The 16865-nt window shown below is 42.5% G+C and overlaps 1 protein-coding gene across 2 annotated transcripts; it reads left to right on the top strand.

The window, feature by feature from the left end:
- The first annotated feature begins 835 nt into the window (after nt 1-835).
- Nucleotides 836-9455, top strand: SPN (sialophorin). 2 transcript variants are annotated; one of them, XM_088142610.1, is made up of 4 exons: nt 836-976; nt 1609-1757; nt 6655-7740; nt 8402-9455. In XM_088142610.1, the coding sequence occupies exons 3-4, from the start codon at nt 6717-6719 to the stop codon at nt 8434-8436; spliced, it is 1059 nt and encodes a 352-aa protein (XP_087998736.1). In that variant the 5' UTR covers nt 836-976; nt 1609-1757; nt 6655-6716; the 3' UTR covers nt 8437-9455. The 2 variants fall into 2 exon arrangements, with proteins under 2 accessions (XP_087998736.1, XP_087998735.1); XM_088142609.1 differs by having other exon boundaries at nt 6655-9455.
- The last annotated feature ends 7410 nt before the right edge of the window (nt 9456-16865 follow it).

Here is a 16865-nt window from a genome sequence, read left to right as displayed (position 1 = left end):
GTTTTTTAGTCCTCATGGTGTGGGACAACTATCAGATGGAACCCCTTCCAGACATAGGATGTTGTTTCCAGTTTGTGTGTTGACACCTAATTCAGAATTTGTAGGATGGAAAGTGAAAAATTTCCACAAATTTCCACAAATTTCCACTCATACAAGTTTACAGTGTGGAAATACTTACAGCCCCAGGGGTCTCTTCCTTAATCAGCCATGGAATACGATTCACCGAGGGGTTACTTTCATTGAACAAGTTTTATAGTCCTTCAGCCTCTCTTGAACATCCACCCCTGGAGTTTCTTGGTTTAGGCATCAGCAAGGGAAGATTACATATTAGTGAGGATTAAGTGTCTAGCACAGGGTTTCTCAACCTTGGCAACTTTCAGATGGGTGGACCTCAACTCCCAGAATTCCCTTGCTGGCTGGGGAATTCTGGGAGTTGAAGTCCACCCATCTGAAAGTTGCCAAGGTTGAGAAACACTGGTTTAGTAGATATTGGGTAAAACAAAAGAGAGAAATAATGATCTAAGAGGGAATGTTTGTTATCTCGCAGTTCCTGAGAATAAATAGGAAGAGCTAGCTTGTCTAAGCAGCCTCTCTTCCAGGTGCTCATTAACAAATGTGGGTCATTCACAGGACAGATATGAACATAAGGGACACCTGGTACATCAATAGATATGGGTCTGAAATGTGCTGAGGTTCCACCTCTTTGGCCAGGCCTCAGCAGGCACAGAGTGTTGATATTTGGGGAGCCACCACTAAAAAGTTGTGGTCACCAGGACATCTGGAGAGCGTCTCTAAGCTGCTTGCCTTGCTGAGAGGAACCCAGGGCGAGGGCACACCCTTGAACCATGATAAGAGGAAGACGTGCAAGAGGTGATAACAGCTTTACAGTTTTGAGACATAGTCCTTATTTTTTTCGATGTGCTCCAAAGTACAGATGCAGAGCTGCTATTTGGCAAGCAATCACAATTGTTGCGTGGTAAGATGGAAAACTCTTCCCCCTGCTGACCCCTCGCTCCCCTGACTGCTTTCCTCTCACCTGAAAACCCAAGTTTGGGACCTGGGTGCTGTTGCTAAAATGTGTAGTTCCATCTGCAATTTCATTTGCTCATTTCTGGTCCCTCTGCTCAATGTCTTCCCTATTTTCTTCATATGAGTGTGTGTATTTGTCTGGGTGTACTTGTGTATGACTCACCTTTTGAATTTCAGCCTGCCATGTGGCTCTGAAGGACAGGAAGTCTGCCGAAATGAAAAATGAGTTGTCTTTCGGGTCACTTTTATGGAGTTGCCTGTCTTTCTGTTCTGGGTCAGAAGAAGGGAGGCCCAGCTGCTTCTTGTGCCTCTGACTATGGAAAATGTGCTTTGTATCTGCTCAGAGGTTCTCCTTAATCCTTTGTCTACCCTGGCAATCAATCCTGAGAGCGTAAAACAAGGGGGAAGAGGGGCAGCTAGTTTTCAACAGAGCACTTTATCCAAGTCTTCAGCCTCAGATTGGTCCGACAGGCCCGATGCTACCAAAATGGGTGGAATGGGTGGAACATTATTGCCACCACTCAAAGCCACTTCCTCTGTGAATATAACGGTTGCTTCTTCTTTTTCTGCATTTTCCAGAAGCACCACCTGCTTGGTTTCATTCACTCCTTCCTGCCCAGTCAAGCAAGAACAGGGGAGAAGGAGGCAGCTGATGTTTAGCAGACAAGAGCCTTCCCTTGAAAACCCCGGGACCCATCCTGGCCTTGTTTGAAGAAACCTAGGAAAAGGTACAGCAGAGACGGTGGGTGGGTGAGTGGGCAGGGGTGTCTGTTTTACTTTTTCAACCACTACGAAATAGAGGGATATCAGTGGGAAATTGTAGCAGGGAAATAAGGTAATGATTAGAGCAGTGTTTCTCAACCTTGGCAACTTTAAGATGTGTGGACTTCAACTCCCAGAATTCCCAAGGCCGGCTGGGGAATTCTGGGAGTTGAAGTCCACACATCTTAAAGTTGCCAACATTGAGAAACACTGGACTAGAGAGATATGCAGGTTTTGTTGTACTTCGACCAAATGATTTTCATCTTGCTCGATCACCAAATACAGTATGATATCTATGCCTCAATTTTAGATTCATAACCACCCTGCAAGGTCAATTAGGGTTCTGATCTGGCAGAGTGGAGGACTTGGAAGGCAAGTCTCAATCAAGTTAGGGTGCAGGTCTTCTCCAAAACAGGGCCTTCTCCAGTCGGTCAGACTGAGTCCCATCAGATTGACACAGTCTGGAGAGCACTGACTTGGGGACAAAGCTCCCCTATGTCATATTGGGAAAGGAAGATGTTAGTAGGGTGAGAAGAATTTAAAAAGGAAGCTGGCACGTAGGCTCCACCATCTGATCTTCTCTCCCACCCTTCCAGGAGCTAGCTTCGGGTTGCATTAGGAGGGAAGGTTAAACGAGTACCTTGGCAAAAGCAGCTGGTGAATGGCGGGGAGGTGGAAATGGAGATGGGATTTGACTCCATGAAGCCAATATTTTAGATTGGTAAGCATTCTCTCCCAGTCTGTCTGACAGATATCACTCTTCTTCATCCATTGCAATCTTGCATCTGCCCTATAACTCAAGCGATATGCGGTGAATTAGGTGTCGCAATTAGGTTCACGGTACTATCGTGCAGCGGAGAGCAGAGCTGCCCGGCGGAAGGCGTCATCCCTCAATAGCGTTCATACCAATTTCCTCACCTCGAGTCTTCCAGCTAGGCTGGATTTTTACTTGAATCATTTCCAGCCAGCAATGCCAGAGTAGCACCACCAGACTGTCCCTGCCAACATAGAGAGCGAAGAACTTAGTTCAGCCTGTTGAACGTGAAAAACAGAACAAGAATCAAATAGAAAGAATTTCTCAACTGCCGGCTTGGCCTCCTTTAAAAGCTCTGGCAGCTGAGTTATTTTAATGAGGCTCTCTGGCTCTCTGATTTTCAATTTCCTAATGTATCCCATGCTGGCTGGGGAATTCTGGGAGTTGAAGTCCACCCATTTTAAAGTTGCTGTGGTTGAGAAACCCGGCCCTAATGCCCCTCGCCCACATCTCCTCCCAGGCCTCTTGTTTTTCAACCTTCAAATCCAGATTACTCTGCAACCCAGGTTTCTTTGACTCTGCCACCTGGCATCTTCCCTGTTCATTGAGAACCCCGCCATGCTGTGGTGGCCTAGCTTTATTTTTCTTAGTTGCACTGTCACCAAATCCAGGTTGCAGAAGTGCCAGACCTTTGCCTTTTGCTGCGCGTAGGACTCCCCTTCTGCTGAGCAAGTCAGGCTAAATCTCAAACCTGACATCAAAAGCAGTAAGTGATGTGTGGAGGAAGCCAAGCAATGAGTTCTCCAGGGCAAAATGGGGCAGATTTCTCTTGCTGGTGGAAGAGACTGCATGTCAGCAGCTCCATCTGGCTCAGCGCATATCTGCACGTGACCATTCCTATAGGAGTTTGTTTGGCTCCTGGTTTCTGGGGATGGAGTTACCAAAGGTAGAAGAAATAGTAGTGGGGTTATAAGAAAAAGTACTAACCGTGAGGCAGCTGCTGGGCATGTAGGGTTTAGAGTGGTATAGAGGAGTCATCAAAGGCCTTCCTTCTCTAGAACGCAATATTTTATTTTCAAAACTCTCTAAATGCTCCAGTAGAGGGTTGTTGTTCTATTCTAGCTTTTAATTACCCTGTATTGTCTAAATACAACTGGATTTTTAACTTTAATGATCTTCTATTAGCAAAACTGTTTCAGTACACAACAAAGCAAGCTGTGTACTGCTAGGTGCGATGATGGGAGTTTTAATGACCTTGATAAAGGTCATGGCGAGGGACGTTGTCTGTAAGGACAAAAAATGCCTCCATAGTCATCCAGGCTGAAATCCAGGGAGGGAAAGGGGGGATTCCCAGTTGATGGTGAGCATATATTTAAATATAATGTTTAGTATTTAAAATTAAGTTTAAAAATAATATTTAAATTTATTAATTATATGTATTTAATTAATTAATTAATTAATTTTGTATTATTATTTTATTATATAATATATTAAATATGTTATATTTAATTAATAAATGTATATACACTTTTTTAAAAACCCCACGTCCTAAGCAAAGAGAAATAAAGACAGATGTATTTGCAATGTACTGGGAGGAAGCACAGAGAAACTGTCCTGAGAAAGATAAACCGTTGCAACCCTAGAAAGCTGCTTTTTAGTTTCTGTTTCCTTGCAATCTTGCCAAACAACTTCATTAAGTGTATGAGCCCTTGAAAGCTTGTGCTACCATAATTTTTAACCACACTTGAAGGACTCTGTTTCCTGTGAATGGTTTGGGACTTCTTTTTCTGCCCAGGTTTCTACTTTCTTACATATGTATGTGTGTGTGTGTGTGTGTGTGTTGATTAAAAGTTTTAATTGCAATAAAAGATAATTCAAACTATAGAAAAAAGAAGAAAAAAGTGCAAAAAAGCAAAGGAAAAAAAACCTAAGAAAGCAACGTCCCACCTTCATCACAAGTGTAAACTATTTCATAATCTCTTCACCTCCTCTCACTTAACAGATATAAAACTCTTCATCCCATAACTCATCTCTTAACTATAGACAAATCCAATAAGTGATGTCTTCTCAAGTCCAGGTGTCAGCAAAAAGTCCAAACAGAGCCCTAAAATAATAACATGAATTAACCTATATAAAACCCCACAACGTTTTTCCATTCCAAATGCCAACCATTCCAAAGAAAACCACCCCAAATAGCAAGATATCCCATTCAAATAAATATTCCATATCTCAATTCTTAACTATAAAAAAATCCACATTTCTGCCCAGGTTTCTACTTTCTTGTAATAAACCTCTCCTCTCCTGGTGCATGGAGAAATGCCTCCATGCCCCTGCATTCTCATGCAGTTCTGCTGGGTGTGGTGCTGATAGGGCATTTCCCACACTGTGAGACAGCAAGGAGGGCTGCAAGAAACCTGCAGGCTGACAAGCACAAGGTGGTATCATTCTCTCTCCCTCCCTCTCTCTCTCCTTCAACCTTGCCTCCAACATGAGACTTTGCCGGAAGGGTGAAGGAGATGTTGCTACACACGGTCACCAACACACAGGACTTTGTGGTTGCAAAGCTCACGTGTTTTATGCTGTGTTGTGTCTCATGGAAGCTAAGCAGCGCCAAGAAAGTTTTGTAGGACTTCCTGTCTCTCTGAAGGTTGGTGGCAGTCACTTGACCGTTTATGAGACTCTTCGCCACTTGCATTCAGCTACCTTCACCATCTCTGCTAGACTTCCCTTCCATGGTTCTATCACAACACCAACCACCTCCATATGAGGACTGGCTAAAAGAATGATTACACAATAGACTGAGACCTCTACACCCAATTTGCCACAATGGATTGCTTCCTAGTGTTGTTTGTCAACCCTTGAATGAGCAGGTCTTGGTTTTTTCCAGACCAAGGAGCAGGAAAAAAAGATTTCAAACCAAAGGAACGTTTTGAAGTTGTTCTGTTCTCTTTGTTCATTCATTGAGGATCATAAGTAGTCACTGCATTCATTTTCTTCTGTAAATTAGTTTGAGATAATAAAATATATAGTTCTGAAAACTTACATTCTTCTTCAAGGGAATTTTCAATTGGAAAAATGCAGAGGAAGTCATCTTCTGCCCACTCTTGAGGCAAAGGAACAAAAGATTTTAAAAAAACCCTCTATCTTTTAGAAAGAAACTTATTTTTTCCTGTTAACCATGTGCGTTAGCCCTGGCTTCCAGCTGATGTCACCCCATGGGTGGCGAATGAGGTTCTTGCAAAACTTCACTATTTCCTCACTTTACATAGGGCTAATATAAAACATGTCTGCTATTGCCACCTAGTGATCAAAAGGCAATATATTCTTTTAGGAAAGGGCATGGTCCATCTCTGGACCTTTGGCCACGTGGCTGCAGGTTGGCTATCAGATTGAGAGCGACATGAAAAGAGACTAAACACCACCTATTGTTCCATTTTACAGAGGTAATCACTGGTGACCAGTTGTACTGGCTCTCTAAAGCTGAGTTCTGCACCATTGCCACATTCAGAGTTTATCTGCAGAACTGAGAATTCACACAGACCAGCAGATGAATCATAGCTATTCTGCAGTGATAAAATATGGCTTAACACCATCTTAAGAAACGATCTCCTGTCTCCTCCTTTAAGATTACACTTCAGCTGTTTAATTCCTTGCTCACAAGCCTATTTTTAGCTGTGAAATTTTGGAATGCATTTTCTTAGGGTGGAATGTGGGTTGTGTATCACTGATAAGGTGTCTCTTGTTCAGTATTCACAAATGACATTGAGCTAGGGAGGGAGAAGTATACCCTTGGACCACCAGGCACGTCGGGGGGAGGGGCATCAAAAAAGTCAAGAGATCGTGAGATCATGCTTCCAATTCCTCATCTCTTTCCAAACAACCATAGGTAAGAGGCATATGGAATTCTTTGTGGTGCAGGCACATTTTTGGGTATGCATCTCCATATACTCTATGCATTTGGAGAATCCCTGGGTAGAATCCTTTGCCAGGTTGGGCCATTTCTCCTTCTCAGACTGAAGCTTCCAAGTAATTTTATAGTTTTGCTTCTCTGTCTTAAGCGTACCATTTTCTGGAAATTTCTCTTACGACTTCTCACATTTTATTCCCAGGTTCTTATTAGCCTTCACCTATTCTGCACCAAGAGAGCCCCAGGCTCCGGAATTCTTCTGCTATGGAAAAATCAAGATCTTTGTTCCAGGAAATAATTGGCTACAAGATGCTCTTTGTCTTCTTCCTACTTTTTAACACAGATATTCTTGTAGATGGACAAACTGCAATCCAGCCTGTTAGCACAGAAATTGTGATCGCCAGCACAGAAATGTCAAGCCATTTTTATGAAAGCTCCCCAACTTTGGTATTTCCGAATCCTACCGTTTTTTCAAATGTTTCCACAGTATCTGTTAAATCACCTCCTGAAGCCACCACATCTAGCACTCCTAGCATAAGACCTACAGTGCATCAAACAGCATCTCTCATGACAACACTTCCAGTTTCAAAACAGAAAATCATACATTCTCCCACTGCAATAAACACGACTACCCCAGGAGACACATCAACCCAGAATAAAAGTGCCGTCCCCACCGTAGGTAATGTCACCTTTACCATGGGAAAAAGCCATCAGGTAGAAGCGGTGGTGGTACAAGAATCCAGTACAAGTCTTGGCCCGAAGAATGTTTCCTCCGAAAAGACTGTCACACCAGATTTTGATACAAATGTTGGTCAGAAGGCATCCCCTCCAACAAAGGATTTTGGAAAGAGCTCCCCTGAGCCAACACCATCAAAGAGCACAGGACCAAGGCAGGAAGAAACAGAGATAACAATGTCAGGTCCAGATATTTTACAATTTAATCCAACACCTGTGACTGGCAGCTACCATCCACCTCACCTTTCCACCCCATCGATGACATCTGTTAGCAAAGCACCAGAAATCGGCTCTTCTGATCCAAGCACTTCAAAGAAGAATCACACTGCCATCATTCTGGCTGTTGTCTTCTCTCTTCTGCTGCTTGCAGGCCTCCTTACTTTTCTGTACTGTAGGCATCGCCATCGCTCTGGCTCTACCAACTTCAATTCCCCAGAATGGGCTGGACAAGCGGCATTACCAGATGATTCAGGCTTGGATAAGGATGTTGAACACGAGGCGGGGGCTGTAGGGGAAGGGGAAGCCAGACGTGGGACTCTCGTCACTTTCTTTGGTAAGCGTCAGTCTAGGGTGTCTTCAATAGCCATGGAAGACATCAATGGGAAAGGAGGAAAAGAGGAAACAGAACAACTGCTTGGTGGAGAGGCTGGGACAGGCCCCACTCCCGGGGGGTCTGGGGATGCAAATGGCAAAGTACCAGACCCCCATACGGCATCTTCCCAGGAATCCCCAGCCTCCAATATCTTAGGAGGAAGTTTCTCCTAAACAGTGAACAGAAGGCACACCCATCTCTTAGGCTCCTCCTATTGCAGACTGTTTTTATGACTTATAAACATACCTTTAGGTATATCTCATATCTGATAGGATAGATCAGTGTTTCTCAACCTTGGCATGCTGGCTGGGGAATTCTGGGAGTTGAAGTCCACACATCTTCAAATTCCCAAGGTTGAGAAACGCTGGGATAGATATATCCTATATCTTGTATATCCTGACCATTAGGTTAGAATGTCCCTTGTTCATATGTGAGGGATGGGTGGAAGATGGAAAGTCTTCTGAAAGTCCTGAGCATCTCCCTTCCTCCCACTTTGTTATAAGGCATAGGTATGGTGGACCAAATACAAAGAGAAAGTAAAACTCCTGGTTTCTTAGCTGCCACTACCGCAGCCCACATTCCCCAAGTTCTTTTTTCTTTTTCTTTTTTCCTCTTCTTTTAGAGGACAAAAGGGGTGACGTAAGGTTGGATGGCTGACCAATTTCCAGGTGGTGGTGCTGGAGAATGCTGTGAAGAGGTGAGGGGTTGTGGCTGAAGAATGAGCATTGATCAGGCTTTCAGCCTGTATTGTAGGAGAAAATCTTGATCACCATTGCTAGAAAGAAAGTATATTAACAAAAGTTCTGTTTGCTTTTATGATGCTGCAATTTGCTTGGGGGATTCGTTCTCAGAAGTGCTGTGTGAGTGGCTTTTATGTATATGTATAGGAATAGCCTAACTAGATTTTTCATTAACTCAGATTTTTCATTGTATCATCTCTCTGGGAATGTGAATAAAGAAATGTCTTTATATGGGCATTCCCAAAGAGCTGATATAGCTGGCAGTAAGAGGTATGTAGGTTTAAATGTTTTTATTTAATTCAGAGACCTTTCCAATTATTCTGCAGTGTTTTTTCTTTTGCGTCACTTCAAAAGTATAAATTTTAAAACAGCCAGGGGAGAGGGTATTTCTTCCTTTCTAAAAGCCTTTAGATTAATATAAAGGCAAAGCAAAAAATATCTAGTAGACAAAACATACATTTATTTACAAATATAAGTGTTTATATTCTGAATTATATGAACATATATTAAGTAGGAATACCATTATACTTTGCTTGTCCTTGCTCATATATTAAAGGTCTGTTTCTGTTGGAAGTAGATCCAGTGGATTGGCAGGTTAAACTAGTTCATCCTGTTACACAACTTTTACTTAGTTTTTCCTAGGGGAATAGCCTTTGATCCCGAATAATGTTATACTTTCATCACAGGAACTCGTTAACAATGGGCTAATTAATAAATAGATAAATCAATGGCAGAAATTGCAATGCCATTCTATGGCTGTTCTCTTGGGAATAAGTCCCACTGAATGAGACTTACTCCGGTTAAGTGTGTATGAAATTGCTGTCTGAAAAAGGCAAGCTCTTTTCTCATTAGCCAAGTCTTGAGTTATGGCAAGTGGGACAGATTGCAAATGCTGTTCTATTCAAATAGAAATAGCTCCCCCTCCCCCCCAAAAATTGAATAAGGCAAGACAGACCGATGAGCTAACATATACTGTACAGTATTTCTGGATCAGTTAAGCACCCAGGTTCATTTGCAAAGTCCACTGTAACAGATCACACTCCTTTTCCATGCTTCATTCACCTTTGTGTTCATGTGACCCAGAAAGTTAGAAGGCAAAGCATGTGTTTCCTGAAAATGGTAGAAAAGTATTCCCATTTGTTTTCAGAGAGGTAGGTTGTGATGGGGTGGGGTGGAGGAAGCAAGTTTGGAGCACCTTACAGACTAATAAATAGCCCAGGTCTTATGGAATTAGGTTAAGCCTCCCTCAAGTCGAGGTGGACTCTGGTGACTTCATGGACGTGTTCCTATGATTTTCCTGGGAGCAATACAGTAATGTATTGTCAAAGGCTTTCACGGCCGGAATACGATGGCTGGTGTGGGTCTTCCGGGCTGTGTAGCCGTGTTCTGGAAATTTTGTTTCCTAACATTTCGCCAGCATCTGTGACCGGCATCTTCAGAGGGCAGGAGCACAGACAGGAGCAGTTCTCTCTGTGCCCAGGATGATGTGACCCTGTTATGGGTATTTATAGAGATCAGCGAGGGTGCCTGAAGGGTGGGTGTGTGGTGGTGGGGGGGGGGTTGGGTTAATGATTGGCTGCTGTTTTGGTGTCAGAATACGTGTGTATCTTCATGGGGCTTAGGCAGGGTTTTTTCTATTGAGTTGTTAACGGGTGGCTGCTGAGGGTGATTAGCATGTTCATTGTGTGAACTGTTCACGCGTCCTGGTGGTTGAGCTGAGTTCGTTGACCTTTTGCAGGCTGTATTTTTCAGGATTGGTAGCCAGGTTTTGTTGATTTTTAGACTTTCCTCTTTTTTATTGAAACTGTGCTGGTGTTTGTGAATCTCAATGGCTTCCCGGTGTAGCCTGGTATAGCGGCTGTTGGTGTGTCCAGTATCTCTGTGTTACTGGACTACTGTGTTACTGGTGTTACTGGCATCTTCAGAGGGCACGAGCAAAGACAGGAGCAATTCTCTCTGTGCCCAGGGAGAACTGCTCCTGCCCTCTGAAGATGCCGGTCACAGATGGTGGCGAAACGTTAGGAAACAAAACTTCCAGAACACGGCCACACAGCCCGGAAGACCCACACCAGTCAATACAGTAATGATTTGCCATTGCCTTCTTCCCAGGCTAGCTTATAACCCTGATCCTGCCTGGAGGTCTCCCATCTCAGGACTAAACAGCCCAACCTTGTTTAGCTTCTGAGGCAAGACAAACTGGGCCAAGTATATTATTACCTGCTAAAACTCTGTGGAACTAAAGTTGCTCTAACAGATCTTTAGTCTTCAAATTATATGTAGTATTTATGTCACACTAATTTTTAAAAAAACAACCAAGTATGGAGTGTTTGTTGACTCCTTTGTAAAATAGAATCTGAGACAGCCTTTCCCACCATTGTTAATAAATATTGCTGAGGATGATGGTAAATATAGTGCAAGACACTGGGAGGGCATAATATTTGGGAAGGCTGGCTTAATTTCTGACCTTTTTTGCCCCTGACACCTGTTTGGTTTGTTGAATTGATCCTCTTAGCTGCTTTTTAAAACCAGCTGTCTCAATCCAGGTTTGGATTCTAACGTCAAGTTTAAAGTCAGTCCAGTGACATCTCACTTTGCCTCTATGCTAGATTCCCACATTATACTAAGCTATGGCTTATTTAATCTATTTATTGAATAACCCACTATTGTCTCAGTTCATACAACATGCTAAACCATAACCCGTGGTTGACAAGCCATATTTGCTGCATTTAGACAATATGCTACACCATAATCCAGTATTGTATCTCGGCATGATCGATGAAGCCAGTCAATATCTTTCAAATGGTTGGGTTCTTTTGGTCGCATTTGTTAGAAAACACTGTTAGATGCTTCTAATGAACAGCAGGCCAGCCACACAAAGGCAGAAGATAAATATTTTAGCAAATCAACCAACTAATAAATACAAAAAATAAACTGTAGCAAGAGAATGATTACTTCACTGAAGGTTTTCAAGCAGTTGAGGGGGCCAGAAGATCTGAATAATTCCGAAGTTCTGAAGTTAATATGATTCTCTTATTCCATGATCAGAGGTGGGGAACCCATGATCTTCCAGAGGTTGCTGAATTACAGCTCCTGATGGCCAGGCAGCTACAGTATGAGTAATCCTCAGCTTCCTCACCTGTGCTGTGTACTGGAACAAAATTTCATATCAATGTTTTCTCTAAGGGAGAACTTTCTGAGGGGACAGCTAGGATGTTGCAGAAGATACTGTTTGATAGTGGCCGATTCTAAGATTCCTTAGAGGGGAACATATGACAGCAGGGTGTCTGCCAGTGGGGGGTGTCAAAAAAAAGGCAAGATGGTGGCTGCGACTGCATGATTGAAATCCCACCCGTTTTTATGTGCACACCTAAAAATCACACAGACTTTTTTGACATCCCCCTACAGAGATCTGTGCCTGACAGGTTTTTTTCTTTCTTTCTTTCATTTCCATTCACTTTTGCATATTAGGTCTAGGACCTAATTCCCCATGAGTCTGAATTCCTCTTCTACAGAGCTCACTGAAATGAATCTGTGAAGATTCAAAGAATCAAAGCTCCTCTTCGAGCTAAGTAAGAGCTCAGGTGTCGGTTTCAGACGTTTCTCTTCCATTCAGCTTCTTTTTGGAACGTCTCTATATTTTCTGTAATAGTTCAATATTTTTTATTCATTTATTGCAGAGATGTATCTTTATAAGTGTGTGTAGAGCTGCATTAAAGTCTATCCAATAAAAAGTTTCAAGTTCCATTTAAATATTTGCAGCATGGTTCCTGATGAAGTCAAAACCAGCTATTACGATCAGCTTGGCTTCATTTTTATTCTAGCGTAGTGATGGTGAACCTGCCACATGTGTCAAAGGTGACATGCCACAATGTTTTGGGTGACACGCCAGCGTTCATCAACACCCGGCAACAACCATTGTCCCTGTTTGAGTTACCAAAGAAACTGAGTTTGTTTTACTCGTATTTGATTGTTGTAATTATTTGACATTTCTTTATATAATACATGACTCCACACATGATTGGACTGTATTTTTTTTAAATAAATGAATATGTAAAGAATTGATTCTCTTTTGTTGGGGGGAGGGTGACAGGCCAGCAGCATCAAGTTAGACATTTTCTGAATTTTTGATACATCGAGCCCAAAAGGTTTGCCATCACTGTTTTAGCCATACCAAAGAGGGGCATGTGAGAGAGACCTGAGACCTATCACAAATGATCTAGGCCAGTGTTTCTCAACCTTGGTAACTCTAAGATGTCTGGACTTCAACTCCCAGAATTCCCCAGCCAGCATGCTGGCTGGGGAACTCTGGGAGTTGAAGTCCAGACATCTTAAAGTTGTCAAGGCTGAGAACCAGTGCTTTACGGGAAGACAGATTCTGATGGAATATAAGAGGAAAAAAACTTCCTAAGGGGATGAACAGTTGGATGGAGAAACCAATGACCTTGGCTCCCCTTTCCTGGACATGTTCAAATGGAGGCTGGCAGCCATCTGTCTCAGCATGCTGGCTGAGGAATTTTGGGATTTGAAGTCCACACATCTTACAGTTGCCAAGGTTGAGAAACATTGATCTAGACCAACCTTGTTACCTTCCAGCTGTACAGAGTTCAACCCCCAGAATTCTTAATAACGGCCCCACTGACTGGAATTATGGAAGTTGAAGCTGATACATCTGGAAGGCAGCCATATTGGGAAATACTGGTTTAGAACTTTCTTTGCTAACTTGATGGCCTCCAGATGGGCATTCTGAGTTATAGATCCTGACAATCTGGAGGGCAGATCTACCTCATTTCCTGGATTTAAGAATGAATATTATTTTAGTTGTGGATATGTAAGAAATTCATAGAGACAACAAATGTGCCTGCATACAGCAACTTGAAGAAGGTTAAGGGGACAACACCATTTCCAGATGTATTATTTATTTGAATTTATCCAAGGAAGTAGAGGACAGATTGGGCTTTGATCTTGGAAGGAAGAAATCTGCCACTAAATGTTCTGTACCACCTTGCCATCAATTTTTCTTCTTCCCCTCAAATTTTCTATCTATGGGTGTGGCTCAGAAGAGCCCTCTGCAATGTGTTCCATCCTTTCTGCTTTTTTATGTTCTTCATTCAGGGGTAGAAATTATTTCATAATTCCCGATCTGCTGTACTTCCAGTATCGACTAGAGACAGCTTTAGCGGTAAGTCCAGTCCTGTCTCTCCAGGGCCAACAGTTCTCCATTGTATCTCTTAGCATAGGCACCAAACACCATTGCTAAGCACATATGAAACATTCCTTCCATTTAGAACAGTGTTTCTCAACCTTGGCAACTTTAAGATGTCTGGACTTTAACTCCCAGAATTCCCCAACCAGCATGGGGAATTCTGGGAATTGAAGTCCAGACATCTTAAAGTTGCCAAGGATGAGAAACAGCGATCTAGAATGACTGAGAAATGTCTATAGTCCACTTGGATGCTGTCTTGGAGACAAGGTTGACATTTTTACCCTAGCTTTTTCCAAACTTTGCCTCCTGATGTGCTAAATTATAACGACCGTGCTAGCTTGAGGATAATGAGGCTCATAGTTCAATCTTTCAGAAGGACAGCTGTTTGGAGAAGTTTGAATAGATCAGAGTTTCTCAACCTTATCAACTTTAAGTTGCATGAACTTCTGGGAGTTGAAGTCCACCCCATCTTAAAGTTGCTGAGGTTGAGAAACCCCAGAATAGATTGTTAATCTCCAGTCTTCTCAGAATTCCTAACCAGTAAGGCCAAAGATAATTCTGACAGGGAATAGTGGAAACTGTAGGCCCACCTTTGAAGTGGAGTGATGGTCTTTTAAGAACAAGAGCAGCTGAGCATCAGCAGACCCAAATCTGCCCAGTGAGAAGACCTCTTGATCTTTCAAGTACTGTGGGACTCCTACTCATATAAAAAGAGGGTATAAGATGGTATTATAAATAAACTCAGGGAAAGGGTTCCAGAAAGAATTTGACTTGCATGGAGAAAATTAATGATATATGAGGGGGAGGGGTGGCTTCAGCCCAGAAGGCTGAGTTTTTCATCCCTTAAACCCTAACCCTTGAATCCTGTCTGAGGCTGTGGGGTTCCCATCTCTGACTTGAAACTACCTTTTCATAATGTTTCTTCTATTCGTAAATGTACAGAACATTTTTTGTAGACCCCCCTCCCCCCTGCAAGTCATCTCTGACCATAGTTGCATAGTTTCTTGGCATTTTGAGATGGGAAATGTTCACCAAGTATAATGTAAGCCTGAAAGGAGGCTTATACTGATTTTTAAAAAAAATCATACCTTTCCAAATCCCCAGGAGCTGTCACAAATGTATTCACCAGGTGGAACTCTTGTTAGCCAATCCTCAAGCCTTTAATTAGAATTTCCCAAACTAAGTACTCTCCAGATGTATGGACTTCACTTCCCAGAATTCCCCAGTCAGTGTGGCCACTGCTGAGAATTCTGGGAGTAGAAGTTCACCCATCTGGAAATTGTTGGGAAACACACCATACAGGAGATCTCAAATTTAAGCCCTGTCTGTCCTTATGTTTCAAAGCAATTTGAGAAGCCAACATTTAGGATATAAATTCTAAGACTCAGGCTTGCTGGGCGGACGGTGGCAGTATTTTGTATAATCAGTCAAGTACTTTGAAATATCCTCAGAAGATGATGAGCTTTGATGAAATGCCTCGGTGAAGCCAGAAGACCACTGGAGGGCATTGTCTTTCTGGCGTTACATTAAAGCACACACCTGCCTGGGCATAATTACTTGTCAAACCTCTTCCTTTATTTCCTTTGCCAATATTTTGGAGGTAGATCTGTAAGGCCTGCCTGCACAGTACATGGGCAAAATTCTTCTCTGTCATTAGGCACTGATGGAGTTGCAAACATTTTTTAATAACAGGCTTCCATCTCCAAGAAAATTAAGAAGACATTTAGGACACCAGATTTACAGTATTTGATCTAATCTCTCTCCATGCTGATTATTTTGCAGAGAATAAGCTTCCTGGAGTCTTGTGTCACAGGCAGGCAGCCTTTTCTGAGTTGAAGCTCTCCATATGTGCTGGATTTCAGGTCCCATAAATCCCAGCCAACATGCAGGGTACGAATAATGGATGTTGAAAGCCAACACATTTGGGGAACATTGTCCAAGTGTATGGCTTTAGAGGGGAAAGGCTTAGATCTGGATTATGAACTCTAAACCAGGTATAGGCCACCTGAGACTTTTGGACTTCATAGAGCCTCAGAACCCATTTTTTCCCAGATCTCAGGGGCACAATTTCCTGCCATTTTGAGGACCCCCACACACAAGATTCCTGCCCAAATCCATAGGAATGAAAAGGCAGGTTTAGCTCCATGCATACATATCTCAAACCTGCTTGCTATGGCCCAGGACTCAGCCTCTGGCTCTGAAGAAACTGCTCCAGTTGAATCAGTGGAATGTCAGCCTCAGGTGACACCACCAGGAATCACCTGAGGCTGATCAAACACAAGTACCAACAGAACAGCTGGAGAAGTCAGATGATGGTGCACTGCTCACTGCAATCCTCATCATCCAAGGACAGAAGTGGGCAACCTTGTGGCTGCTGGGAATTGATCTTAATATTTTTGGAAACCTGATGATCACAGTGGGTGGGATGATGGTGCATACTGGGTAAAACTACTTTCTCCTGAGCTTGGGGAATTTTTTCAGAAGGGTTTTTCATTTTTGGAACTCTGTTAAACCCATTGTTGAATATGACAGGGTGCTAGATCACCCAGCTTTGCCTTAAAAAAAAACCCTGTAAGTTTGGCCTCTTGTAAAAAGATTATTCATCCATCTTCTAATTATCATAACTATCGTACTGGTTGTACCATGTTCCCTCACTTGGCTCACTTTGTTTGGAGTCAGAAGACTGGGACGTCAAAAAAATATCTCAAAAGAAGAGAATGACAAAGGCCTTCTCACTGCTGCTAAGAAAAGTGTGATGGAATTTGGAGTCTGACCACTGAAGAAAAAGGTTGCTAAGGATTCTTCTGCTCAAAAATGGTTCTAGGTTAATTAAATGATAACAGATACTCTAGTTAATTAGATGATGACATATAAATCTATCTTTTCCATCCTGTGCACCTTCATTTATGTGGTTTCTCCTCAACTTGATCCAAGTTATACTGGATACATCTGCACTTTTGGTTCCAGATCATCAGGGGAAAAATAAGGGCGTTGTGATAATTTCCTGGAAAAAAAATGACTAAGGAGACTTCTTGCTTTATGAACAATGATCTCTGATTAACATTTATGTGGTGCTTTTTAATAACTATCTAGGAGAACTTCCCTGATGTACCTTAAGGATCTCTTTCAACTAAATGGGCACT

Source organism: Python bivittatus, unplaced genomic scaffold, assembly GCF_059951505.1.
Source record: "Python bivittatus isolate LINGU-HERP-01145 unplaced genomic scaffold, Pbiv_v1 ctg000440_np1212, whole genome shotgun sequence".
Taxonomy (NCBI): Eukaryota; Metazoa; Chordata; class Lepidosauria; order Squamata; family Pythonidae; genus Python; species Python bivittatus.
Note: the sequence above shows the minus strand (reverse complement) of the source record. Positions and strands in the feature narration are given on the sequence as shown.

Excerpts from the sequence above, each read along its gene's own strand:
- SPN (XM_088142609.1), top strand. The coding sequence starts at position 6,717 with ATGGAAAAATCAAGATCTTTGTTCCAGGAAATAATTGGCTACAAGATG.